This window comes from Mastigoproctus giganteus, chromosome 12, assembly GCF_048544385.1.
Source record: "Mastigoproctus giganteus isolate SK-2022 chromosome 12, ASM4854438v1, whole genome shotgun sequence".
NCBI classification, from domain to species: domain Eukaryota; kingdom Metazoa; phylum Arthropoda; class Arachnida; order Uropygi; family Thelyphonidae; genus Mastigoproctus; species Mastigoproctus giganteus.
The window spans coordinates 112,594,460-112,622,423 of NC_143586.1; the positions used below are offsets into that span (position 1 = coordinate 112,594,460).

Consider the following 27,964-nt stretch of genomic DNA (forward strand, 5'->3'; position numbering starts at 1 on the left):
TGCCCCGCATAAACATTTAAATGTCCCGCACGTAAATTAAATATTAATATTTTGACTATAAAATAATAAAATAATGCCATAAAAAGTGATGGATGCTGTTATGAAATGTATTTCTTTCCTAATATATATGAATTTCGGACATTGGCGCATGTGTTGCACGCTAATACTCACGGGACGCGTTAGATGTCCTGGAATCCCCTCGAGCCGCTTGGGGATTTTTAGACATAAGCGTCTGCGTAAATAGTGCGATCAACGATGTCAGTGCTGGTCTAAGCTAGGTGTATCTTGAGTGTGTGTTTATCTTTCATTATAAAAAGAATAAAAATTGTTTTGACATCTGTCTAATCAGTTCAGCTGCTGTAGGAATTGTTACCTATATAAGGTAAATTTCATTTAATTTTTGTTTGAATTTGTCTTATTAAATTAAAATGAATGGGTTGTATTTAAAATATCAATTTATTCTAGTATTCAAAATGTCAGATGGTGAAAGTAGTTTGAAAACTCCGGAAAAGAAAAGAAGATGGTTGGTTCACTATAATGCAGATTGGGAAAAAAAGTATAGTCTGACTGGTCGTGGTAGAGACGATCATAGTGCAAAATGCTCTACATGCAACAATTTCATTTTCACAACTAGTCATGGTGGTGAAAACGACGTAAGTAGACATTTGCAATCTAAAAACCACATTGCAAATGTTCAAGCAATAGCAACTACATCAAAAATTTCTAAGTTTTTTATACCAAAGCAAAGCAAGGCTCATGAAGATGTCGAATTTGCAGAAGTATCGTTTTGTTACCATTCTGTTATGCATTCTCATAGTTATGTCTCAGCTGGTTGTGCTAGCTCAATTTTAGAAAAAAATGTTTCCCGGCTCTGGAATTGCTTCAAAATATTCTTGTGGGAAAACAAAAGTTTCTGCCATTATTACAAAAATTCTTGGAAAGCACTCAAAAAATTACATATTGAAACAACTGGAGAATAATAAGCCCTTTTCTATAAGCACGGATGCTTCTAACAAAGGAAACATAAAATCTTTTCCTTTGGTTGTTATAAATGTTATATTTTTACCAAAACCATGGTGTAAAAACTGGTTTGATATCATTCATTTGGTTAGAAGCAGAAGATACTGAAACTATTTCAAATGCTCTCATCCAACAGCTTACATTTAATGACTTATCACCCAAAAACATTACTGCATATGGAGCAGATAATGCCAATATTAATTTTGGCAAGAAAAATAGTGTTTTCATAGCATTCAAAAAATTTAATGAAAATATGTTACCTGCTGGTTGCAATTTGCACATTCTGCATAACACTGCTAAGAGAGCTTGCAATTGTTTGAGTATTGATATAGAATCTATTGTTATTAAAATATTTAATGAATTTAGCAAACAACAAAAAAGACGACTGAACTAAAAGACTTTTTCGAATGGACAGAAACAGAATGGAATGAAATGTTATGGCATATACCAACAAGGTGGCTGAATCTTTTACCGGCTATTGAGCGACTATTGACCAATTTTGCATCTATTAAATTGTATTTTTTGAGCAAGAATAACATAGCACCTATATTGAGACTTTTTTGAACATGAGCTTCATGAGGCATATGTAAAATTTGTAAAAAATGTATGTTCAGTATTTCAACCAGCACTAAACAAACTCCAAGGTAGTAATGTTATGATTGCTGAAGTATATTCAATTATGAATAATGTAAGGCAGTCCTTGATTGAGCATAAGAATGAATATTATTATGGAGCAAATGTTCATGAAATTATCCAAAATTGTGATAACCTAGATGCTTCAAAACGGTTTAAAATGGAAGCAAATTATTTGATACAGCTATAAAATATATAGAGAAACGGTTTAATTTCAATGATCACAAATATAAAATTCTCTCTAACTTATCTTTGCATAGCATACCAGCATTTCATGAAATTGTAGAAATCACTAATGCATTTAAAATAGAAGTAGATCAAGATTTGCTGTTTGAAGAATATATCTTCTTAAAAAGATTTATGGCAAATATAACGGATATTGAAAGTCAATTACCGTGTGATCAAAGATGGGTTTGTTTTTTTTTTTTTTAAAAATTCTTCTCCACAATTTTTAAAAATTATCGAATACATTTTCTCTATTCCGCATGCAAATGAACATCTGAAAGGATTTTTAGTCTAATGACGAGTGCCTGGTGTAAAGGCGCCTCCATAGCCAGGTGGGAAGGATCAGCAGTGCATAGCACACGCTTCTTGATTAAACCGGGGTTCGAGCCCATCACCACCAAATACGAAGGATGTGGAAAGGTCAGGGAATGACCACCACATATTCCCGGAGTAATATGGCCTTAGTTGCTAATGCTCCTAAAAACCAAATAACAACAACAACAACAGCTTGGTGTAAAGATAGAAATAGGTTGATTATAAGAAATTTGGAGGCCGAGTTGATGATAAAACAGAATTTCGGAATGAATTGTTCGGAATTCCAATTTTTTTTAAAAAATCAAGGTTAGTCATTCTTAATGAAGTGAAATCAAGTGATAAATATTGAATAATTTTTAGGATTATAATATAAATAAAAATTTAACTCAATTATTTTTGTTGTTTTTTTTATTAGATACATTTTTAAATGAAGTTTAAAATTAAAAATGATATGTCAAAATCGTTAATTGTGAAAAAATTTTCTTGAGAAAAATTGCCACAATTTTTTTCGTTTTTGTCGAGCGAGACCTAATTTGAAATCTGGCTGCCCTGTGAGGAGGCATAGATTGAAATTGAGAAAAGACAGTTGTAAAATAGATGGGCGGAAGTTTTCCTTGAGCCAGTGGATAGCTGATTGTTGGAACAGACTTCCATCTGCTGTTGCGGAAGTTGATAGTTAAATAAATTTAAGCTGAATTAGACAAACATTTGGATTGACCGGACGGGTGAAATGGAAAGGATTTTGTTTAGTTTTTTTTGGCTAATGCTATATTAGCTTGCTTTCTTGCATCATCATTAATCATTAATGCTATCAGAACGTGACACAATCAGGTAAACATATTGGTCTAAGTAGGAGGGGGATGTCATTGCATGATTGTTTCTCCTGGTTTCAAAAACTTTTTTGAGCAAACTCAAAAAAAGTCATGTCATGCATTTCATTTGAGATGAGCAGTTTATTTATTTATTTTTTTTTTTATGTAAACCCCAACCACGAGAAGTATTAGAACCTATAGTACTTAGTACCATGGGTGCCTCCGTAGCCAGGAGCAGCAGTGCGTAGCACACACTTCTTGATTAGACCGGGTTTCGAGCCCGTGACCACCAAATACGGAGGATACGGAAAGGTCAGGGAATGACCACCACATATCGTCGGAGCAATTTGGCCTTAGTTGCTAATGTTAATAAAAACCAAATAACAGCAACAGCAACTTAGTACCGTGCTTGGGTTGGAGGTTGAGAAGACGAAAGAAAATATTTGTTGACATTGGACTTGAACTTCTGTAGACTGTAATTTCAGGAAATACGAATGAAGAAAGGTTGTTCCAGAAAACGGCAGTTGAATGAATAAATGAGGAAGATAAAAAGTTGGTACTGTGAGTTTGAAGTTGGACAGTAAATGGATGTTGGCTGGTGGCGGCACGTGTTCGGACTGTTTTGAAAGAGAGAGCGGGAATTATAGAAGCCAATTCAGAAGAACAGTGCCCATTGGAAATATCTGTAGAAGAGGCATGCAGCAGAAACAGTACATCTATGAGATAGCGAGTGGAGAGACTCTGTTAGAGATGAATCATTAATTAACTTAACTGCCCTCTTCTGAACGGAATCAAGAAGCCTGAGAGAGGTTTTGGAGGCACTGCGATTTGTAAAGAGTGACCAGCTGTTTGGAAGAAAAGTATCGCCATGAGCGAAAGAGAAAACCAAGTTTTTTAGATGCAGTGGAAGCAATATTTGTAATGTGCTTGTGCTAAGAAAGATTAGAAGTCAGGGTAATCCCCAAAAGAGATATATCATTTTGCCTAGAAATCAGTGTCACCAAAGATAAGCATAGGAGCAGAAGAATCCTTTTTGCGAGATATAAGACAAGACTGAGTTTTAGAAGGATTGAAATCATCTAAGTTATCTTTGCCCCACTGGAGAATTACCTGGAGATGGGCATTTAAGGAATTGGTAGCAGATTTTCGAGAAGTTGAAGCTGATTGAGCAGGACAAGGTTTCTCAAAATGGAAAGTGGAATGCAATGTGCTATCATCGGCAAAATTATGGATAGGATTTCCAATCAATGGAAGAAGGTCATTAATATACAAGAGGAAAAGAGTGGGGGAAAGAACTGAACCTTGGGGGACACTGGCATTAGTGGAGAAGTTAGAAGACAGAGAGCCATCTACCATCAGCCTCAGTGAATAATCAGAGTGAAAACTGGATAACCAATTACAAAAAACAGTTGGCAAACCATAAGATGGAAGCTTGTTTAGAAGACCTTTATGCCAAACATATTCGAAAGCCTTTGAGATGTCAAGAGCAACTGCTTGTGTTTCACATTGAATTAGTCCATAAATGGATAACACAAGCCAGAATATCACAAGTGGATTGAACACTGACGGAATCCGTACTGGTGATCATTGATCATACAGAAGGTTTCTAGGTAGTTTAAGAGTTGATGGTTAATTTTTTTCTGCATTACTTTAGAAAAAGTAGAAGTAACTGCAATGGGTTTATAATTGTTTGTGAGGGATTTGTCACCCTTTTTAGGAACTAGCTGGATAATGGATGTAGAAGTTGAGGCGCAGGATGAGTCTGTTCTGGAACTCTCTTCAAAAGAAGACGAAAAAGAAATGGATGCAGGCCAAGTCCATTCTTACCAAAGAGAGATAAATCCAGAACTGAGAAAACAAAGTCCTCTGCCCTTCGTAATCCACCAGACAGATCCAGCAAATCTTTTGAATGGCCATTCAAATTCTTACACTGGAATTGCTGTGGATGGTATAAATCTGCCAGTCTAATGCGCGCACGCACGCACACACACACACACACACACATAGCCACTCTGTTTACATTGTTAATCTGAAAGAGTTTTATAGTCTGTGTTGAAATGCTGCCTTTGAACATAACACCTGCTGGAATTTTATTTATTTTTTCTTTAAATTTGGAAAATTTGCATCCTCCATGCAAAACTTAAGACCAACATTGTATTCACTTTCATGTTCACAATATTAAATTAATACACCAACCATTTAAATTAACATAGATGATTTAAATTAACATAGATTTAAATTAACATAATGTCAGATGAACTAATGAGACATATGCAGAGAAGAAAAATGCATGGGATAAATACAAATTAACACGTGACACAGAAGCCTATGATAGATACAAGTTGATCTGTAACCAAGTTACAAAGGAGGTTAGGCAGGTGAAGGCAGATTACGAGAAATCTTTGGCAAGGGATGCAAACAAAAACAGCAAAGAGTTCTTTACTTATGTAAATTCTAGAAGGAAGGGGATGAATCAGATTGGTCCACTTGATATCGATGGGTCACCTGTTGATGATCCTGCTCAGGTAGCTAACAAACTAAATGAATATTTTGCATCGACATTCACACATGAGGAGTTATTCAGCGAGGGGAATGCCAGAGGTGTATTCAACTCTAGCAGTAAGCTAGAGAATCTTGTAATAACTGACAGTAAAGTGGAGGAGAAATTGTTGAAGATAAACACAAGAAAGGCACCTGGGGTGGATGGGATCTATCCAGTTATATTAAAGGAGGCAGCAAAGGAAGTAAGCAAACCCTTAGCCATAATTATGAGAGCTTCCTTGGACTCAGGGGAGGTACCCACAGACTGGAAATGTGCAAATGTGATACCAATTTACGAAGGAGGATCAAAGGCTAACACAAATAATTATAGACCTGTGAGTTTAACTTCTGTTCCAGGAAAATTAATGGAGGCACTGGTTAATGAAGCACTGCAGGATCATCTAGACAAGAATTCAGTTATAGCTCGGACACAGCATGGTTTTGTTAAGGAGAAGTCTTGCCTGACCAATTTGATTGGATACTAAGATGCAGTCACAAAAGAACTGGATGCAGGGAATAACTTTGATATTATATACTTGGATCTTAGAAAGGCTTTTGATACTGCTGCACATGGAAGACTGGTGCACAAAGTGTAGCAGTGTGGCACTGGAGGCAAATTGCTGCTATGGATAAAGGGATGGTTGAGGGGGACAAGACAGAGAGTGGTAATCAATGGACGCTGCTCATCGTGGACTAATGTTATCAGTGGAGTCCCTCAGAGTTCAGTGTTGGGTCCATTATTGTTTTCTGTATTTATAAATGATATTGATGATAGTATATCAAGCTTAATGTCCAAGTTTGCAGACAATACGAAGGTTGGCAGGGTTGTCAAGGACACTACTGACACTATGCTGCTGCAACAGGATCTGGAAAGGTTGAGCAGATGGGCTGAGAGGTGGCAAATCAAGTTCAACATTGACAAATGTAAAGTACTACATATGGGAAACAGCAACCCCAGAACAACATATCAACTCTGTGGTACTACACTGACAGTGGTAGAGAATGAAAAGGACCTGGGGGTGGGTGTGCAGGCAGATATGAAATTCTCTGAGCAGTGCAGATGGGCTGCAAGTGTAGCTCATGGTGTATTGTCAATGATATATAGGAATTTTTCTAGCAAGGATAAGGAGGTGATTATTCCCTTGTATAAGGCAATGGTCAGGCCACACCTAGAGTACTGTATACATGTCTGGAGGCCTCATTTCGAGAAGGATGTAGAGCTGCTGGAACAAGTTCAGAGAAGGGCAACAAGATTAGTGAATGGAACAAAGGGGTGCTCTTACGAAGAAAGGCTTAAGTTTTGCAAATTACAGTGTCTGGAAACTAGGCACCAGCAAGGTGATCTGATAGAGGTGTATAAAGCCTTGAATGGGTTGAGCATGCTCAATGCTGATGGGATTCTTCCTCTTGCTCAGAATAATCATCTGAGATGGCATAAATTCAAATTGAGGAAAGACAGAAGTAGGATAGACATGCGGAAATTTGCCTTTAGTCAGCGGGTGGTTGGTTAGTGGAACAGACTTCCATCCCTTGTCGTGGAAGTTGATAGCTTAAAATTTTAAGGCTCAGCTGGACCGGTATTTCAAATGAACAGAGGGGTGAAGTATAAGTGGTTTTTTTTTTTTTTTTTTTGGCTGATGCTGCATAAGCTTGCTTTCTTGCAACAAATGACTCTACTAATGCTATGCATAGTTTAATATTTACAAAAATAATGAATATAAATAAAAATAAAATAAAGTGCAGCCATTATCAACTCATTGCAGGACAGAAGCCTCCTCAACAATTCATGCTGAGGGAAATGGATCATAATCTGCCCCGCTGGTCCGGTGCGGATTGGCAGATCGACCGTATTCAGCAGTCAAGGGCTTGCTTGAATTCTGGTCTACTCAAAGAGCGTGTGCTACTGCACTCCCGCTCATGACCACTCGGCTACAGAGGCAGGCGCCCCCAAAAGCTACAATTGCACAGTTTTAATGCTTTTTAGTATTTATATTTTATTGTATTTTAACTTTTTACTTTTATTTTATTTTATTGCATTTTATTTTATTATAATGTTTAGTAAGTCAGTCATTGTAATTAGCTTATTTTATAATATCCATTATTTTTGTAAATATTAAACTATGTTAATTTAAACGGTTGGTGCATTAATTTAATATTGTGAACATGAACTTTCCCAACCTTAGAGACCTTTTTGAAGATCGTATTCACTTGTTGTTATTACACCATTTATTATTTCAGAAATGAGCTTTTGAAGAGGCTTGTTAATTTCTTTACATGATTTTTAATTGTCTGATTCTCTCTTTCGTGTATTGTATCTTAGTAGCATTATATACAAATTTTAGAATCACTTAATATTTTTAGACAGTTCAGTTGAGTTTTTCAAATAAGTGTTTCCAAAAGACTAATAAATAAGGAAATGTCACGTCCTGTAAACTTTCAAAAATACATGAGCAAAGCATCATGGATTAATATTTCATTTTTAAAACCTGATTAATTTATGATTTTTTGTCTATGTATAGATAATTATGTTTGTTGATCATTGAATATCTTTTATGGCTGATGATATTTTATGTTAATTTTTAATTCATGAAATAATTAAGCTGAAACAGCTATTATAAGTTTCTTAACTACATTGCCATGTAAAAATTTTGTTTTTTAATGAATATGTAATAAATATATTTGTGCTGCTTTATCAATGCATTCATAGCTTTTGATTTATTAACCAATTTTATAAATATTGATAACTGTCCACTTAAAGCAGCTTTTAATTCTTTAACTTTTGCTTTTAAAAATTGCCTTTAAAAAATATTCATTGTTATATCCAGTTTTGACTGTAATGATGTGACATTCTTTTTTTTTTTTTTAGTTGTTGGTGCATCGGCTTCTGTGGCCATATTGCACCTCCCAAGGTTTTGCATTTTCTACTCTGATCCAAGCCTGAGGCAGGATTCGAACCCGCAACCTTTGGGTTGCCAGGCAGGAACTTTACCCCTCCCGGCTAGCCTGGTCGGCATGTCATTCTACTTTACTTTTCATTCCCACAGAAAGTTGAGTGACAAATTGTCTCTAAGCTTGTGAAAAATTACTCGTTAAACATTAATGTTAAAAATACAAGTAGCATGTTTTTTTTATTAGTTGTTGGCTTCTGTGGCCATAATGCACCTCCCAATTTTTTGCATTTTACTGCGATCTAAGCCTGAGGCGGGATTCGAATCCGCGACCTTTGTGTTGCCAGGCAGACACTTTACCCACCCGGCTAGCCCGGTCAGCAAGTAGCATGCTGTTATGCTTTCTTTCTTAACAGCTTATCTTCAGATATATCAGAAATAAATCATAAAAATCAACACACTCACTTTTATCTTTTTATCAAAGTAAAACTAGTCATCATCTAATGTAGGAAATAGCAGTTAGAAATGCTATATTGGTGAGAACTTAGTATCAGTTAATTTTGGAGACAAATTTCATTTTTTGGAGACAAGGATGATGAACTCCATTTAGCAGCAACATCTTCCAATTAAGAAGACTTAAATCTTTTATGATTTAAGTCATCTTATTTAGAAGATGACTTAAAATAGTTCCACAAGCTACAAATAGTTCCTTAATCTTGGTGTAGGGTATTCTTTGTCCTAAGGTACTAATTTTCAGGTGCAATAAATATTTTAGGTTTTCATTTCACTTCAATAAAAAATGAGAGTGCTATTAAACTATATATTAAGTATATACAACTCTTTGGATGATGAGTCATCTGTACTTCTACAGTTAATGGTTATAGTAAATGAATTGCTTGTATTTATGGCAGCACTAAAGACATTAAATAATATTTAATATTTGTGGATGCATACTTGGTCATATTATTTCAGACAAGATGAATTATCTGCTGAGCTAGGTTGCATTCTCTGTCATGTTCCTTATAGTGAAACTAGTGTACCCTTTCCAGCGAGTCTTGTCCTGTGCAGTATTTGCAGGTAATTATAATTCTTTTATTGTTAAACCATTAAAAATTGAATTACTTAAAAGGATTACTTATTATATTTCTCTCTTTCACATATTGATGTGAGGAGTCATGTTCCACATCAACATGACTATAAATATAAATATTCTGTGTTCTGCATAAAATTTATTTTATGGAAAACATAAAAATACACATTTATCTTGTGGCCTTTTTATTAGCAAACTGATAATAAAACCACTTTTGAAATCACTGATTGGGGGAATCACCAGTTTAGAAAATTTGCCATACATCGCCTGTTTGGAAAACATCTATGGGGGTTCATATTTACTTAATATGATAGAATAATAATTTTATAAAGAAATTTTTTTTTTTTTTTTTTTACTCAGGTTTGCAATTGGTCTCTGGTGAAAAAGGTGTAGGTCTTTACTTCCAGAAACTTGGGTTTTACCACCCATAGGTGTGCAAATGTTCTGTTCATATTTTATGTAAAACATGAACATAAAAATATGTATATATCACTTTCATGTAATCTAGTCTCTATGAAACTGCGGTAGTTCTGGATTATCAAATGTTTCAGATTAGTGAACATTTATCAAAAATTGCTTATCGAGTGTTCAAGTAAACCATATTTTTGTATATTTGTATGCTATTATTTAATGTTTTATCTAGCTATTATTTCATTTAATAAAATAATAACAAATATGTAACTGAACAAATGAAAAAACCTTCAGTTGTTTCATTTGTTCTGCAGGGGTGACTGTTCTGCAGTGGTTGAAAAACTACTACATATATTTTGCAGGTGACTACTACTGTTACCATATGTAAAAAAAAAAAAAAAAAAAAAAAAAATTGAACATAAGCCCAAGTCTTATGTGCTGAGTACTTGCCCTCAGTCTTTACTTATAGCAGAATTTTCCCTGTGATTGAAAATCAAGTGCAGCAAAGAGTACCAATTTTATTTGATTTGAGGCATATCTATCCAGCATTTGAGTTGCATGATGGTGGTAGTCAGTTAACTACATAACATGTATAATAAAGGAGTGGCATAGAGTGACGGTATATATCTGTCGCTGAAGATATATACCGTCAGACTAATTTTATCATCTCTAGACTAATTTTATCATCTCTAGGGGTGTAGGAGTGGCAAACATAGATTAAACATCATAGCTTCCCAACAAGGTGCCTGGTTTCCAGATACAGATTGCAGCATTTGGACCTTAAATACCTCAATGAGATCTCCTCCTGTGAGGAGATCTGATTGTGGTAATTAAGGCTTTTTTTGAATGAATTGAGTAAGCTGAATGCTTAGGGCATACTTCCTCTTGCTCAGATTAATACATATAAGGGGACATAAATTTAAATTGTAGAAGGATGGTTGCAGGATAGATGTCCAAAAATTTGTTTTCAGCCAGAGTGATTGATTGTTCAAACATTTTCATCTAGTGTTGTGGAAGTAGGTAGATTAAATAAATTTAAAGAACTAGACAAATTATTAGAGAGAGAGAGAGAGAGAGAGAGAGAGAGAGAGAGAGAGAGAGAGAGAATGGATGAAGTGAGTAGGTTTTTTTTTTTCCTCTTCTCTTTTTTGTCTGATATTGTATGTAAGCTTTCTTTCCGACCACTACAAATACTAAGGGCTATACTAGATGGGCGCTTAAAACTCCATTGGAAACTCCAATGGAGTTTTAAGCATTGGAAACTCCTTCGAATTCCTAGTTTTATGGAAAGCAGACGGAAAACACTACATTGGCACTTTCAACACATCCAACATTGCCACATGTTGGATGGCGTTAGCTGCCATTCAGTGCCTGCTGATGCCATCATAGGGGTTGAAAGCACCAGCAGTTGGGCATTTATATTGCCTGAGGAGAAATTCTCCCAATGCATGGGAGAATTTCTCCTCAGGCAACCACCCAATGCATGGGTGGTTGGCCTTTATTCTTCATTAGTTGTTTGTTGTTATTTGGAGAAGATGATGTGTGACACAGAGAAATTTATTTGTGAGTGAAAAGGAGGCCTGCTTTGTACAACGCAGCATTAAAGGATTATGCCAACAAAGAAATAAAGGCAAAGTGTTGGATTGAAATTGTTAAAGAAATGTTTCTGAACCAGGAAGAACTACGTAATACTGAAAAGAATCAGAAAGGTAAGTTCTGAACCTTATATTTATTGTAAATATATTACTTCTATTTTAGTACTGTTTCATTAGTTAACAAAATAAAAGTTAGATCATTTGTATAGACAATTCATTGTTAGATTCCTCTGGTTATCTGTGTACGGAATCACAAATGTATATAATTTAAGTTCATAAAGAACCTTATTATTATTAAATAAAGTCAAAACAGTAATCAGAAAACTGCTGAAGAATATCCACTGCAACAGTAGGACTAATGTCGGCATTAACAAAAAAAGAATCACATGCAGTCTGTCTTCTTCCAAAAAGAATTTGAAACCTTTCGTTTCAAACATAATTTCGGTGTCTTTCTGTATCTGATATAATTTTATTATCTCTCACTCTCACACACACTTTTTTTTTGAAAAGTATAGTGAAAGCAATGAAAGGAAGCAGTTAATGTTGTTGTTTGGTTTTTAGGAGCATTAGCAACTAAGGCCATATTGTTTCGGAGATATGCAGTGTTCATTCCCTAACCTTTCCGCATCCTCCATATTTTGTGGTCACGGGCTCGAACCCTGGTCTAATCAGGAAGCGTGTGCTATGCACTGCTGCTCCTGCCCACTTGGCTACGGAGGTGCTGGAAGCAGTTAAGCCGCAGCATACAGCATCATTATGAGCATGAGACAGGGAGGGGAAAAAAAATTTCATGCAACTGTTTCTTGGCATAAGAAACATACCGAAAGAATTTCAATGAATTGTTTTTGAAAAACAAAAATATCTTACTTCTTTTCTGATTTGTGTATTGCATCTATTGACACAAAATCAAGGAAATGCATCTATTGGAAACCAATAGATGCATTTCCCATTTCCAGACACTGGAAACAGGAAAAAATGGTGTAAAACCGATAATACCAACAGTGGCATTTGATATTAGTAAAGTTGCTTTTATTTCACAGTAAACCCTCGCTAATCTGGATTAATTGAGGGGGGGGTCATCCGGATTAAGCAATAATCTGGATTAGTGAAGCAAAAGATAGCCCAAAAAGGCAAAAAACTTAGAACACAAATAAATGGAAAGTTTTATAATATAGGTAGTGCTGATGAAAATAAATAAAAATTAATATCACTCTAGAGCCTTTATTTAAAAACTATAAAAAGACAATACATTTATCCATTGATAGATGGATAAATATTTTCTTTTTATACATTTATCAAGTGGCATTGGCATCACACACCGATGCCACTCATTCATTGCCTCTTAAATACAGCTTCTTCTAGTGACACTTCTTTTGGCTTTTTAATATCTGTCTATTTGATAGACTGCTTTTATCACTCCCCACATCAAATTTTAAAGCAAATGCGTTTATAGTTTCTTTTTGTTTTTTAATATCTGAGACAGTCTGTTCGTCAATACCAAATTATTCAGAAATGTTTTTTTTTTTTCAAGAAACACCATTTTCAAGTTGTTCTATCACTTTGTGCTTGTTAATGATAGTTAAAATAATGTGTTTTCTTTATATTCCACTTTTCAATTCTTTAGAACCCATAATTATATAAAATATGTTAACTTATGTACATATATATGTATAAAGAACCAAATGAAGCTATATAAGCAATAACATCTGTCAACAGCGATACTGAACAACACGCAAGAAAATGTGATGTATGTTCCATCTCTCTCTCTCTCTCTCTCTCTCTCTGCCTAGTGAATTAGTGCACAGTCAGAGTGACTCATCTGCCTTCCTAAATCCCCATGTGTCTTTCAAAGTACTCAACTGTGAACAGAATTTTTCATATTTTGATCCGGATTATCTGACATTTCGATCGGATTATCTGACATCTGGATTAACTGCATCCAGATTAGTGAGGATTTACTGTAATTGCTTTTAGGGACCAATATATTTACAGCACGTTTTCTATATGTATATTTGATCTAATAAAATTTCAATAAAATATTTCAATTGATAGCTGCCTTATAAACTTCAAAAACTTGTCTTCACACAATGCCATTTGTCTTCGTCTTCTACAAAGACAAATGGCATTGCCAGCTCATTGTATCAGGAAGAGCTCTATTTAATGGCAAATTAAGTTGTTTCATTCGCAATCTTCTTCCAGAATTGGAAGTTTTAAAAATGTTCAAATCACCATCGCATCCATAAGCACCAATGTTTATTGCAGTGAAACAGTAGTTTGCATCTGCCACTCCTGATAACACAATAGAAAAAACTTCTAATTAAAATATTCTGATCCTGAGTTGGGAGGGTAATTAATTCTGATATGCTTTCCATCAATTGCTCCAACACAGTTTGAAACGTGGGTGGTATCAAAAAAACTGTTGTGCTATTTTTATCCATAATTCTTCATTTGGAATTGGCATTTCTAGAGGTGATAAAATTTCCCAAATTTCTTTCATGTTTCTTTTATTATGAATCGTATGGTTTTTCTGAAAATGTGAAAATCAAATTCCAGGTCCGTATACACCATTCCCAGTGCTGAATATCTCTAAAAAAAAGTAAACCTGAAATTAATACAATGTATTGTTTCATACATAATTAATTTCTTTATTGTTAATTGAGAAATTTGTTTTTTAGTGAAAGACCTAATGAAAAAGGGGAAGTACATTTGTGGCAATTTCGTAAGAGATTTGAAACTGCAGAGAAAAACCACAAGTGATCAACCTGCAATTAAAAGGAAACATGTTTATTTCGATCAAATGAAATTTTTTATTCCTATTGTTACTAGAGAAAACTTAACAGAATCAAACATTCTATCACCGGAGTGCACAGATGAAACTGGAAATGAAAGTGCTGCAACTAATGAAAGAAGTACTGGGGTGATCAATGAGGGGGGGGGGTCATCCGGGTTAAGCAATAATCTGGATTAGTGAAGCAAAAGATAGCCCAAAAAGGCAAAAAACTTAGAACACAAATAAATGGAAAGTTTCCCAGTGTTCTCTGTCAGTAAGAATGAAAAGAAAAAGGGAACCGCAACTAATAACAATATGAATTTTCTCTCCGAAAGCATGGCATTCCAAAGGGGAGGAGAAGCAGAGTGACAGTTTTGGCAACAGGGCATTTTTGCTATCATTTGTGCCGATAATGAATAGCTTAAGCTTAAACACACAGTTGAAGCCCGTCGTCAAATTACAGAAGTATTCACAAATGTTTTGGGCCTCAAAAACACACACACACACACACAAACCAAAACTGCTGCTTTAACAGATAACAACAGCAATGCATCTGCAAATTTGGAATCATTGCCATTTTCGGTAATTAGCACCAGAACTGAATCAGAAGATATGTATAATTTTGTTCAACTATTAACTGTACTTCTAATATTCACTAATAAAAAATACAAACAATTTTCTCTAATGTTTTTATTTATTTGTTTTTTACTTACCTTAATGTAACAGCAAGTCTCTCAAAAGTATGTATCAACTTTTGCAATTTTTTTACTAATTAACATTAGAATTTCATCAAAACTGTATCGACATTCTGTAAAATAAAAATAACTTCTCGCTGAAACTTCCTGTGTGTTTCAAACATAATGTAAAACTGTCCTGTTTTTAACCTATTTGAATTTGCTGGACGAATCCACCATCGTCGTTCCCTCTTTCTACTCGCAATTACCTGCATACATAAAATGCACAGTACATCCAATTTGAACAATATCCATCTTGCAACTGAGAATAGAAAAGGTGAGTATCCAGTTGAAATGTTAGAAATACCCCTTCTAGATTGACAAGATCTGGCATTACAAACGCTACGTGTAGTTAGCTGTTTTGGAGGCACTTAAAATGCCAGCTGACACCAGTGCTTTAAGCGCTCACCTGGTATAACCCTAACACATGCTATATTGTATAAAAGTACATTGTAATCAGTAAAGTAGTAGGTTGTCAGAATTTCCCTACACGTTTGGTTTGGAGGGGAGTGGTGCATTTCTTGTAGCAGTGCAGCAGCTGATTAGAGTGAGGTATCTGAAACAAATTGCCCTCATTGCATCTGCGAGACCACATTTTGTTTTAAAAAAGAAAATTAGCATTAGTAAAGGCACATGGTGCAAGAAAGCAAGCTTAAATAGCATCAGCCAAAAAAAAAAAAAAAAAAAAACCTCTCATTTCACCCATCCACTCACTCCAAATGTTTGTCTAGTTCTGCCTTGAATCTATTTAAGCTATCAACTTCTACAATGATGGATGGAAGTTTGTTCCAGCAATCAGCCACCTACTGGCTAAAGGCAAACGGCCGCACATCTATCCTACAACTGTCTTTCCACAATTTGAAGTTATGCCCTCTCAGGCGATTATTCTGATCGAGGAAGAATCCCATCAGCATTGAGCATGCTCAAACCATTCAAGGCTTTATATGCCTCAATCAGATCACTTTGCAGGTGCCTAGTCTCCAGACACTGTAATTTGCAAAACTTAAGCCTTTCTTCGTAAGAACAACCCTTTGTTCCATTCATTAATCTTGTTGCTCTTCTCTGTATTCCTTCCAGCAGCTCTACATCCTTCTTAAAATAAGGTCTCCAGACCTGTATACTCGTACCAGACCAGTACTCAAAGTGTGGCCTGACCATTGCCTTATAAAAGGGAATAATCACCTCCCTATCCCTGCTAGAAAAATACCTGTATATTATTGACAAGACACCATGAGCTACTCTTGCAGACTGTCTGCACTGTCAGAAAACTTCATATCTGCCTGCACAATTACCCCCAGGTCTTTTTCATTCTCTACCACTGCCAGTGTAGTACCACACAGTTGATACGTTACTCTGGGGTTACTGCTTCCCATATGCAGTACTTTACATTTGTCAATGTTAAACTTCAGTTGCCACCTCTCAGCCCATCTGCTCAACTTTTCTAGATCCTGTTGCAGCAGTGTAAATTGCCATTTTATTGAATTGAAAACATTGTCCTTGTTAATTACGATTTACTGAACTCAGTTGCAAAATATCAAACAAATGTAAATGAGGGAAAACAATACAGATACTCAGTTGACAGATGGAATGTGAACAACTAGGTTTTTATCATCTGTTTACTTCTAGTCGGTGAGACAAAAGCTCTACAGCAAGATCAGACAGCTTTTACTGCTGTCTCACAGTTGCCACGTTTGAATCAGAGTAGTGTATAAGAAAGATAGATGCTTTTGCTAATATGGCATCTGTTAAATGCCAAACAAGAAATTAATTTCTCATAATCCATAGTATATTGAAATGAAAACAGAAAATACTGTATAATGAGTTAGAGAATATTGCCGAGCAATGGTGTATAAGAGGATCTGATTTTATTTCCAAATTTAATATAGTAACAAAAAAATTTAAAAGTGACATCTGTCAGATGCCACATTAGCACCAGAAGATTTACTCTCCTCATTCACCACCATAATATCACATGGCCTATGTCCATATGATTTGGTTTCTTGTTTAAGAAAGCAACTGCTGAGAAAGACTCAGTTGACACTGCTGTGTCATGACTTATTTTGTTGAACTTTTAGCTTGTATAGTGTTATTCCATTTTTAATCACAAAAGTTTAATTATTATTAGTAGTATTGTTAGTAGTAGTAGTAGTACCAAAAAAAAAAAAAAAAAAAAACTACCCACTTCACTGTCCATCTCCACAAATATGTTTAATTTTTCCTTAAATTTATTCAAGCTACCTATTTCCATAGCACTAGATAGCAGTTTGTTCCAACGATCAGCTGCTCTCTGGCTGAAAGCAAATTTTCAGTCCTCTGTGTTTCACTCATATGTCCTGCAGTCATCTGTTGATAAAAGACGACTGCAAGACAGCTGAGACAGACGACTGAAAAAGAGTTAAAATATTGGCATCATTAAGTTTATTCAATCCATTTAAAGCCTGAACACTTCAGTTAGGTCACCTCGCAAGTGCCTAGTTTCCAAGTACTGCAGTTTGCAGAACTAAAGCCTTTTGTGGTAAGTGTATCTCTTTGTATTCTTGATTGTTCTTCTCTGTACCTGTTCCAAGAGATCCACATATTTCTTAAAATGAGTCTTCTAGATTTGTATGCAGTACTCTAGATGTGGTCTAACCATTGTGTTATACAGTGGAATAATCACCTCCTTGGTGATTATCCCATTCTCTGCAGTATTTCATATTTTTAAATTTTTTAGTCTTTCATTAAAACAGATTTTAATTTTTATACATAGTGTAAATATTGATTGATAAAATTTTCAGTTTTATCTGTAGATTTAAATTACAAGTCTTCTTGTAATTACAGTTTTTGTAAATGTTTTTTAAAATTTTTACCTATATCTTGTCCCTGACTATGTAAGGTTTTCCAATATCTTCATTATCATTCTAACCCCACAATTTCGAAAGTCTTCAGTGCATTACAGAAACTGTATTGGTCATACAATAAGCATAAGGAGCATTCCATTTTTTCTCATCATTGTAAAAGATATGGTTTTATAAGAGATTAAGGATCATTGTAAATGAACATTTACAATGATCATTGACATTTTACAATTAAACCAAAATTTCAAAATAACCATTTAAGGATAAAGATTTAGATCATGCCAGCCAGCACACAAGAGCATATTGTAAGCATATAGATAAAGAAATAATAAGATTTTTCAAAGGTTATCCACGTGTTATACTAGATTTTACCGCTCCTGCAAATGCTAAGTTTTTGATAAATATATAGCCATTTTATCAACTTAATTGTGATATTAATTTATTTTATAGAAGTAGCTTATAGTCCTAGTCATGCTAATTCGTTATTTTGAATTTAGATAGTGATTTTTAAGTTAGTACTTAGTGTCTGTAAAGCCTCTGTTCGAAATTTCCACCATTGTTAAAGTACATTAGATCAATACAAAATAGGGTAATGTATATCCCAAACTTGATAGCGTAAAATGTAATGTAAAACTAGAGAGCATAATAGTAGCACTGTATTAGGAATCTGTTAGCTTAGTATAGTACTATCAATTAATCAATAAAATTTATTAATCTTATTAAAGTTCATTGTTAATTAAATTGTACTTAAAAGGAATCGTGACCCTGACTAGAGCAGCAAAACAACGGCACAAAGTAGCAGGACTTTCTGGAACAGGATATGATATAGCCAAGCAGGATGTATTGGTGTATGTTGGGTGCAAAGCGTGTGAAGAAATTAGGTGCCAACTCAGCATTCTGATGAGTGTCAATGAGAGTTTGAGGTGTAGGGTGAATGTCCTCGAGGAAATTTATATAAGGGGGCCCATCAAGCTCTCAGCTGCCGAACTCAATGCCAGAGTTCACTCCTGTACGTCAGGACACGCAGTGGCAATATCCAAGGCAGAATGCGCTGGTCCCACAGGAGCTAGTTATTGTCAGTGACTCTATTGTCAGGGAGACTGAGAATATATTATGCAAAAAGGATAGCTGAAACAAGACCAGGGTATGTCTTCCAGTGGCAAAAGTTGATGATATTGTAGAGCAGATATCATTATTTAAGTGCACAAAAGGTGATATTGTTGTACATCATAATCAGCCATTTTCAATCCACTGCAGGATGAAGGCCTCTCCAGCAACTTTCCAGTTCCTTCTGTTTTGATCACTAGCCATCCATTTACTACCCACAAACTCATGAATTTCATCTATCCATCTCCGCCTTTGTCTTCCAGGTTTTCTTCTAGCTCCTCTTGGATACCATTCTGTTATTTTCTTAGTCCATCTGTCATCGTGTTTTCGAGCTATGTGTCCTGCCCAAGACCATTTTAGTTCTTTAGTTTTCATAAGAATGTCCTTTACTTGAGTTTGCTGCCTAATCCATGTGTTTCTGTTCTTATCTAACAGTCTGATTCCCAATATAATTCGTTCCATTCTTCGCTGTGTAGTTCCCAGCTTCTCTTCCATTCTTTTGGTGAGTGCCCAAGTTTCACTTCCATAAGTCATGGTGGGGAGTATACATTGGTTCATTATTTTACGTTTCAGACAAACTGGGATATTGCTCTTCAGTATGTGACTATATTTCCTGAATGCCATCCATCCAAAATTTATTCTTCTCTTGACTTCTAGCCATTTATCATTATTACAGCTAATAACTTGTCCCAGATAAGTATATGACTCTACCTTTTCAATTACTACTCCTTCAATCATTATTTCCCTTTCTTTGGCATACTTTTTCATCATTACTTTTGTTTTAGCCATATTCATCTTTAGTCCAAAATCTTTACTAGCTGTGCATAACTGTTTACGATTTTCCTCTAATTCTTTGGGATCGTGGCTTATGACCACAATGTCATCTGCAAATCGTAAATGGTTTAGGTACTCTCTGTTCACATTGACTCCTTTCTGCGACCAGTCTAATCTTCTGAAAGCTTCCTCAAGCGCAGCAGTAAACAGCTTCGGAGATATTGTGTCTCCTTGCCGAACTCCTTTCTTGATTTTAAATTTCCTACTGTCTTTGTCTGGTCTAATAAAGGAGGTAGCACTGTCATATATTTTCTTCAAAATCATAATATATGGGGTATCTATGCCTTGTCTTTTCAGTGCCTTAATGCTATATGGAGTCAAATGCCTTTTCATAATCCACAAATGCCAGGCATAATGGTGTTTTATATTCATTTGCTTTCTCCATTAGCTGTGATATTATGTGAAGGTGATCCATAGTTGAGAATCCTGTTCTAAAGCCAGCTTGCTCTTTAAGTTGATTCTCATCAAGTATTCTTTCTAATCTGTTAGTAATGACCCTTGTGAACAACTTGTAGATGTGGGATAACAAGCTAATTGGTCTATAATTTCCAATTTCTGATTTATCTCCTTTCTTATGCAGCAAAACTATGATTGCATTATTCCACTGCTTAGGCGTCACACCTTTTCGAATGCACTTTGTGAAGAGCCTTGCCAGCTTTTGTGTTATGTCTCTTCCTCCCAATTTTAACAACTCTATAGTAACTTCATCTTCCCCCGGGCCTTTCTGATTCTTCATTTTCTTCAATGCATGTTCTACCTCATCAGGAAGAATATCGGGTATGTTGTATGTGTTGCTACTTTGCAATCAATCTTCCCCACTGCCGTCATCATTCCCTCGCTCCTTGTATAATTCTCTATAGTATTCTTCTGCTATTTGAATTATGCCTTCTCTGCTGTTATAAGTACACCATCGATATTCTTCAGTTTCAGTATCATTTGTCTTTCTGTATTACTGCTCATGGCTGCTGATTTAAATCCTTTGTTTTCTCTTAATGCTTGTTCTAGGTTTCTTGTGTTAAATCTTCTGTCCTCTCTGAGTCTCTTTCTAATGGCTTTGCATAACTCAGTATACTCAATTTTCTTGTTGTCAGTGTTTTTCTTCCTCTTCATTTGTCGTCTTCGGTTCATCATGACAAGTGTTTCTTGACTAATTTTTTCTTCTTTGGATTTCTTTTTCCCCTATAAGTTTCTTGGGCTTTATCACTTTCAGAAAGTTGTAATATTCCTCATCGATATCTTGGTCCTGAGCAGTCTGCAGAAGCTCAAACTTGTTCTTAAGTTCCAGTACATACTGCTTTTTCTCTTCTTCTGTTATCTCAAAGACCTTTGTGCTATTTACTCAAGTCAGTTTTTTCCTTTCCTTTCCTACATTTATATCAGGTGTACATCTTACCATTCTGTGATCACTTCCAACATTTACCTTATTCAGGACGGTAACATCATTCACAATATATCTTCTGTTAGTGAGGATGAAGTCGATTTCATTAGTTGTTAATCCATTTGGACTCTTCCATGTCCACTTTCTGTTCACCCTTTTCTTGAAAAAAGTGTTCATTATTGACAGTCCTTGAGATTCTGAAAATTCCACAAGTCTTTCACCTCTTTCATTTCTTTAACCAATTCCAAAATTTCCTATGGTTCCCCTTTCTGCGCTGTTTTGTCTTTTTCCAACCATAGCATTGAAGTCCCCCATAATAATAGTGTAGTGGGTTTTCTGTTCATCTAGAAGACTCTCAATTTCGGTGTACATTTCTTCAACCTCTTCATCATCATGGTTCGATGTTGGTGCATAAATCATTATAATCTTTAGCTTGTACCGCTTAGAAATCTTGAGTATTAGTCGACACCCTTGGCGATGTACTTTTGAATTCCAAAATGTTGTTTTTAAAATCTTTATGGACCAGAAACCCAAGTCCACTTTCACTCCTTTCACTGTTTCCATTGGTGTACAGCAGATTTCCACTTGATAAACTTATAAGTGATTCATTTCTTCTTCTTGTTTCAGTCAAACCGATGATATTCCAATTCACATTTTCTAATTCCTTTTCCAGCTCTAATATCCTGTCTTCACCGATGACTGATCTTACGTTATAACAGGCCAAGTTCAGTTTCCATGCATGGCAGCCTGGTCGTACCTAGAGATTCTTAGCACCCTCTGCTTCCACTCTGATCCTCTCGCTGCCGTAAGAGGGAGAGTGAAAGCTGCTGGGGACAGTATTGTTGTATACTTGGCACTAATTACAACTTAAGAGTAAGAATTCAGCAGATTTACTTAACAGGTACAAGTCAATGTTGAAATAAAAGTCACGAGTTAGGGTTAAATTTGAAATTGTCTGCAATTCTGCCCAGTCATGATAGGAGGGAAAATACATGAGAGCCTTTTCAATCAATTTGGCCCTGGAGACATTGTGCTAGGCTCATGTGGTGGAATTTTTTCAGCGTGGCCTGTGCTTGCTAACAGGAGACACTGCTTCTACAGGGATGGGATACACTTAAATAGAAATGGTGCAAGAATAATTTGCTGATGCTGTCAAGGCAGTGTTAGGTGGGTTGAAAACTGCTAGCCTGGGTGAATTGACAGACTAAAAGATTAACAGAAGTCTCAGGAAGAAGCAAAAGTGATTTTTGCATCACTTCTATTAGAATGAGGATCAGCCTGGAGAGCAGGTTGCTGGGGATTTCAAGAACTGCTAGGAGTCATCATGGAACAAGTAAGTACATGGGCTGTGATAGGGTAATTAAGAGCAAGAATGGGTGTATGTATATTTGCCTATACACCAATGCTAGGAGTTCAGATTAAAAAAAATTTTCCTGTGTTCAAACTTAATTTATCTCCCTCATAATATATATTAGATATGTATATTTAATATATATTAACATGAGGGAGTTAAATGAAAAGTAAATACATGGGCTGTGTTAGGGTAACTAAGAGTAAGAACAGGTGCATGTCTACTTGCATGTATACCAATGCTAGAAGCATAGTAAATAAATTTGATGAATTTGAAGTGCTGGTCAAGACATCAAAGGCAGATATTGTTGAGATATCAGAGACATGGTGTCACACAGATAGAAGCAGTGCAGAATCGGAATTTGGAGAGTACAATGTGTACAGAAAGGATAGACATGTTAGGAAGGCAGGGAGGAGGAATTATGCTGTTAGTTAAGTAACACAAAATATAAGGCAGTGCATCAGGTTGATACTGGTGGACAGTGCAATGTTGAGTCAGTTTCGTGTGACATAAGCACTGAGAAAGCAAAGTTTGAGAGTAGGAGTAGGTTATAGGTCTAATGACTCTGATGAGTACAATGAACAATTGTGAAAGAAATACAGTGGGCCAGTAAATCAGAATGTCTTGTAATGGGGGATTTTAACTTTCCAGATATTGACAGGAACTTGTGGGTTGGTCATTCACACGCTAGCAAGACTTTTGTGGATTTATTGGGAGATTGTTTTCTATAGCAACATGTTCGAGGGGCAACCAGAGGGAGTAAATACCCTTGATCTGATTATCAGCAGTGATTATTCATGCATTAGGAATTTGCAGATAAAGGAATCACTGGGCAACACTGATCACTTTGTACTGATGTGGGATTTACCTAAAGATATAACTACCATCAAGGGTAAAGGGAAGGGTTTTGTTTACATAGAGGTGACTACAGTGGTCTCAGACAGTTTTTAAATTCTACAGTGGGATCAACTGATGATGTTAAAAATAGCAAATTCTAAATGGGAAGCCTTCAAGGAATTAGGCTTGGAAGCTACTAAGCTTTTCATACCAATTAAGAAATACTGTTCAAAATTTAGACCTAAATGGATGTCATGTTTCTTCTCTGCCACAAGCCTAACATCCATTTAGACCTAACTGGAGGTCATGCTTGTGGCAGAGAAGAAAAATGCATGGGATGCATATAAATTTTCAGGTGACATAGAAGCCTATAAGCTAGTCTGTAATCAAGTCACAAAGAAGGTTAGACAAGCAAGGGCTGATTACGAGGAATCCTTGACAAAGGATGCAAAGAAAAACAACAGACTTCTTTTCTAGAAGGAAGGGGTTGAATCAGATTGGTCCACTTGATATTGATGGTTCGACTGTTGATGATCCTGCCTAGATAGCTTGATAAACTGAATGAGTATTTTGCATCTACATTTGGACATGAGAAATTCTATAAGGATGGGGAGGACAGAGGTTTACTGAACTCTAGCAGGGAGCTAAATTATTTTGTAATAACAGAGAGCAAAGTGGAAGGAGAAATTTCAAGTTAAACATAAAAAAGGCATTTTGGGGTGGATCGAATCTATCCAATTATATTGGAGGAGGCAGCGTGGGAAGTAAGCAAACCCTTAGCCATAATTATGACAGCATCCTTAGATTCAGCAGAGATCTGCATGGAATGTAGATGTGCAAAGGTATTCCCAGTTCACAAAAGGGGCTCAAAAGGTGACACAAATAATTATAGACATGTTAATATAATTTCTGTTCTGGGTAAAATAATGGAGTCACTGGTTAAAGAAGCATTGCAGGGTAATCTAGGCAAGACTGCAGTAATAGTTCAGACACAGCATGGGTTTGTTAAGGGGGTGGCTTTTCTGACCAATTTAATTGGATACTACGATGTGGTCACAAAGGAACTGGAGGCAAAAAATAATTTTGATATCATATACTTGGATTTCAGGAAAGCTTTTGATACCGTTGCAAATGGAAGACTACTGTACAAATTGGAGTGGTATTGCAAATTGGAGCAGTATGACCTTATGGCATCCATTGCTACAGTGGTTAAAGTAATGGATCCAGATGAAGACGACAGAGAGTGGTAATAAATGGACACTGCTCTTCATGGACTAATGTTATTAGTGGAGTCCCTTAGGGTTCAGTTCTGATCCCATTGTTGTTTTGTGTATTTATCAATGAAGGTATATCAGGCTTAATGTCTTAGTTTGCAGATGATAAAATGGTTGCCAAGGTTGTTAATGACAGTATGCTGCTGCAACGGGATCTAAAAAAGTTAGGTAGATCGGCTGAGAAGTGGCAACTGAAGTTTAATATTGACAAATGCAAAGTACCACATATGGGTATCAGTAATCCAAGAGAAACGTACCAACTGTGTGATACAACACTCAGGGAAGTGGAGAATGAAAAAGACCTGGGAGTAATTGTGCAGTCAGATATGAAGTTCTCTGAGCAGTGCAAATGGGCTGCCAGAGCAGGTCACAGAGTATTATCAATGATATATTGGAATTTTGCTTAGAGAGACAAGGAGGTGATTATCTCCTTGTATAAGACAATGGTCAGGCCATAACTCGAGTACTGCATACAGTTCTGGAGGCCTCATTATAGGAAGAATGTATAAATGAATGAATGTAGAGTTGCTGGAATGAGTACAGTGAAAGACAACAAGATTGGTGAGCAGAACAAATAGGCACTCTTACCAAGAAAGGCTTAAATTCTGCAAGTTGCAGTATCTGGAGACTAGGCACATGTGAAGTGATCTGTGTATAAGGCATTGAATGGTTTGAGCATGTATATTTTGTTAAATTTTTATCTGATCTCTGACAATCTATTTAAAGAAGAGAATAAAAGTAGGGATTAAAACCACATGAACACTTTTCAAAGTTACCAAGCTAAAAAATGCAAAAAATGTACATCGGTGAGCAGCACTGACATAGATAGAAGTTCTTTTGTAAAGATTTTTTTTTTTTTTTGGCCCAAAAACTTTCTTGTATCAGAAATTGTAAAATTACATCACAGTGATATGATGTCACCAGTCTCTGGAGTTCCAGTCTTTTTATTTATTATTATTTTTTTTTTTCGAATTGCTTTATGAAGCTAAGAATTTCAACCTGAAACTCTTTATTGATTGTTTGCCCCCCCCATAATATATTCATGTTGGACAGCACCCCGACAGTTAAAAAAAAAATGCTTTTGCATTTTTTGTGTTGGAGGAAAGAAGTTTTCCACTGAGGTGACTGCTGTCAGGTTTCAGGACCATACCTGAGAACAACATTTGATCTTCAGTTATGAAAGTTTCAGAAATGTCTTGGCAATAGTCACACATTCATACAAATTGGAAATACCTTGCTGGTAGTGTTTATATGTTTTCTCTGCTAATAGCCATGGTTGGTGTAAACTTTGTAGAAATGTCTCATTCAATTTTTTTTTTTTTAAACAGAATGACCTGATCTGACAGAGATGCAAGTTTCTTCAGAAATTTTAGAAAACAGTTTATCCTCAGTAATTTCATACTCAATGACATGATTCTCACCCAAGTTCTCACTCATGACATAATTTCATCATTTGTTGAAGCTGAGTTCTGTCTAGATCGTAGATCACTTTTGACAAGTTCCATACACTCTCTCTGAAATAAAAATGCCAGTCAAACTTGTTTCAGCCCATTGCAGTGTTCCAATATACTGTTTTAAGAAGATCAGGTGTTTCACTTTTGGTTTTTCTGATATTAAAGCAAAATTGATTGTTGTTCAGTGCACTCTAACATTTTGAGATACTGTACAAGATGTGAAGATGGATTTTTGTTATTAACCAATGATAACAAACTTCTATAAGTGAGTGAACAGCTTACTTTATGGAAGTAAGGATAAGACATGTCTAAACACATATTTTGCAGTCCACTCTGTTGTTTCAACTTTGAATAAACATTGACAAATGCACCAAGTGGGTAATTTTTTGAATAGGTCTCTTATTCATAGGCAGCTTTACTACTGAGATCATGGAGGGTCTAAAACAAAAGAAGGTTCTGTTCTTTTAAGTGAGAAAATGTTGTAACTATTGTTACAATTAACTCTGGTGCAAAAATTTTCTTGCTGAAAAATTATGCTCGTATAAATTTCATCAATTGACAGTGCATCATTTTCTGGTTATTTCTCATTACTGCTGAAGATAAAGAAATACATAGAACCTCAAAAATCCAATACTTTTTTGAATATTTCTCTGAGGGTAGTCAGACAAGGGCACAGGGAAAATAGGCTGGCTGGATTGAAAGAAAGAAAAAAAAAAAAAAAAAACACCAATTGGTGCTAGATTTATGATTATGTTTCCTTAACAATTTCCAAACTCCAGTTTCTTTCTGGTTTACGTATCTCCTGGACTGTATGTTATAATTGTAATTGCAATAGAAAATTTTGCAAGACATTCAATACTAGTTTACATTATAATATGTAATGGTACAGTAGTATGTATTTAGTTTTTAAGGCAATTTGATTGCTGAAATCATATCACACTGTTTATATATATTAAAACATATTGAGCAATTGCACCAGTATTATCAGGGGCAGTATTTGAACTTACAACCTTTATTTCTTAGTCAAGTACATGATTTACTTTACTGCTGGACCAACCCAGCAGTAAAGTAAACAGGTACTTGGGCTACATAACCTACAAAGAAAAACAGAATTTTCAAAAATATGGAATGTGCTGAGTCCTGAGGAGAATGCTGGATTTATGAGGTTCTGCTGTAGATGTTTTATATCAGTTCTGCCAATTTCCATGTGAAAACTTAAAGGTGCTGTTATGAAAAAAGAAAGATTTGGTATATAGTGGTTAGGAACCTACAACTGCTAAAGGAAACTTGAAATATAACAAATTCACATGCTTGGCCATTGTTGATGTATCACAGAAATCCAGAGACAGAAAAATCCTAGGTATACTAATGTGTGAATGTGTGCTATAAACAATTATAAACATAAAGTAAACAATTCTATAGTTGTATCTTAATATAAAATGTGTAAACTCACTGGCCAAAAAATTAGAAAGAAACAATTAGCAATTGCATTAACAGATAATTAAGCATAAAGTATATGCAAATATAAGTTAACAGATGGTAACAGTACTGCACACTTTAATGGGCTTTTTAGTCATTTTGGTCATGGGGAAGACAGTAATCTTTCCAATTTCAGAAGGGTGTTATTGTTGGAGCATGTTTAGCAGGAACCACAATTATAAAACAAAGGAAATTGTTGTTGATGTGTCAAAATATGCAATGAGTGGAAGACAAAAGGAGAATGCAGTTCTAAAAGAAAGAAATGTGGCATAAATGGTACATGAATTTAAAGCAAATTGTGTATCTGAATAGAAGTCCAGTCTGTAGCAAGTGACTGAAAATTCCAATTTAGACAAATCAAAAAAAGCCATTTCGAACT

The 27,964-nt window shown here is 35.5% G+C and overlaps 1 protein-coding gene across 5 annotated transcripts in view; it reads left to right on the forward strand.

Moving 5' to 3' along the window:
- LOC150077345 (C2 domain-containing protein 5) overlaps positions 1-27,964 on the forward strand; it is a 992,151-nt gene that overhangs the window by 514,826 nt on the left and 449,361 nt on the right. For all 5 annotated transcript variants that reach the window (XM_090386765.1, XM_090386767.1, XM_090386764.1 and 2 more), the window contains exon 15: positions 9,407-9,511. In XM_090386765.1, the coding sequence (XP_090242891.1) occupies positions 9,407-9,511 (105 nt within the window). The remainder of the gene's footprint in view (positions 1-9,406; positions 9,512-27,964) is intronic.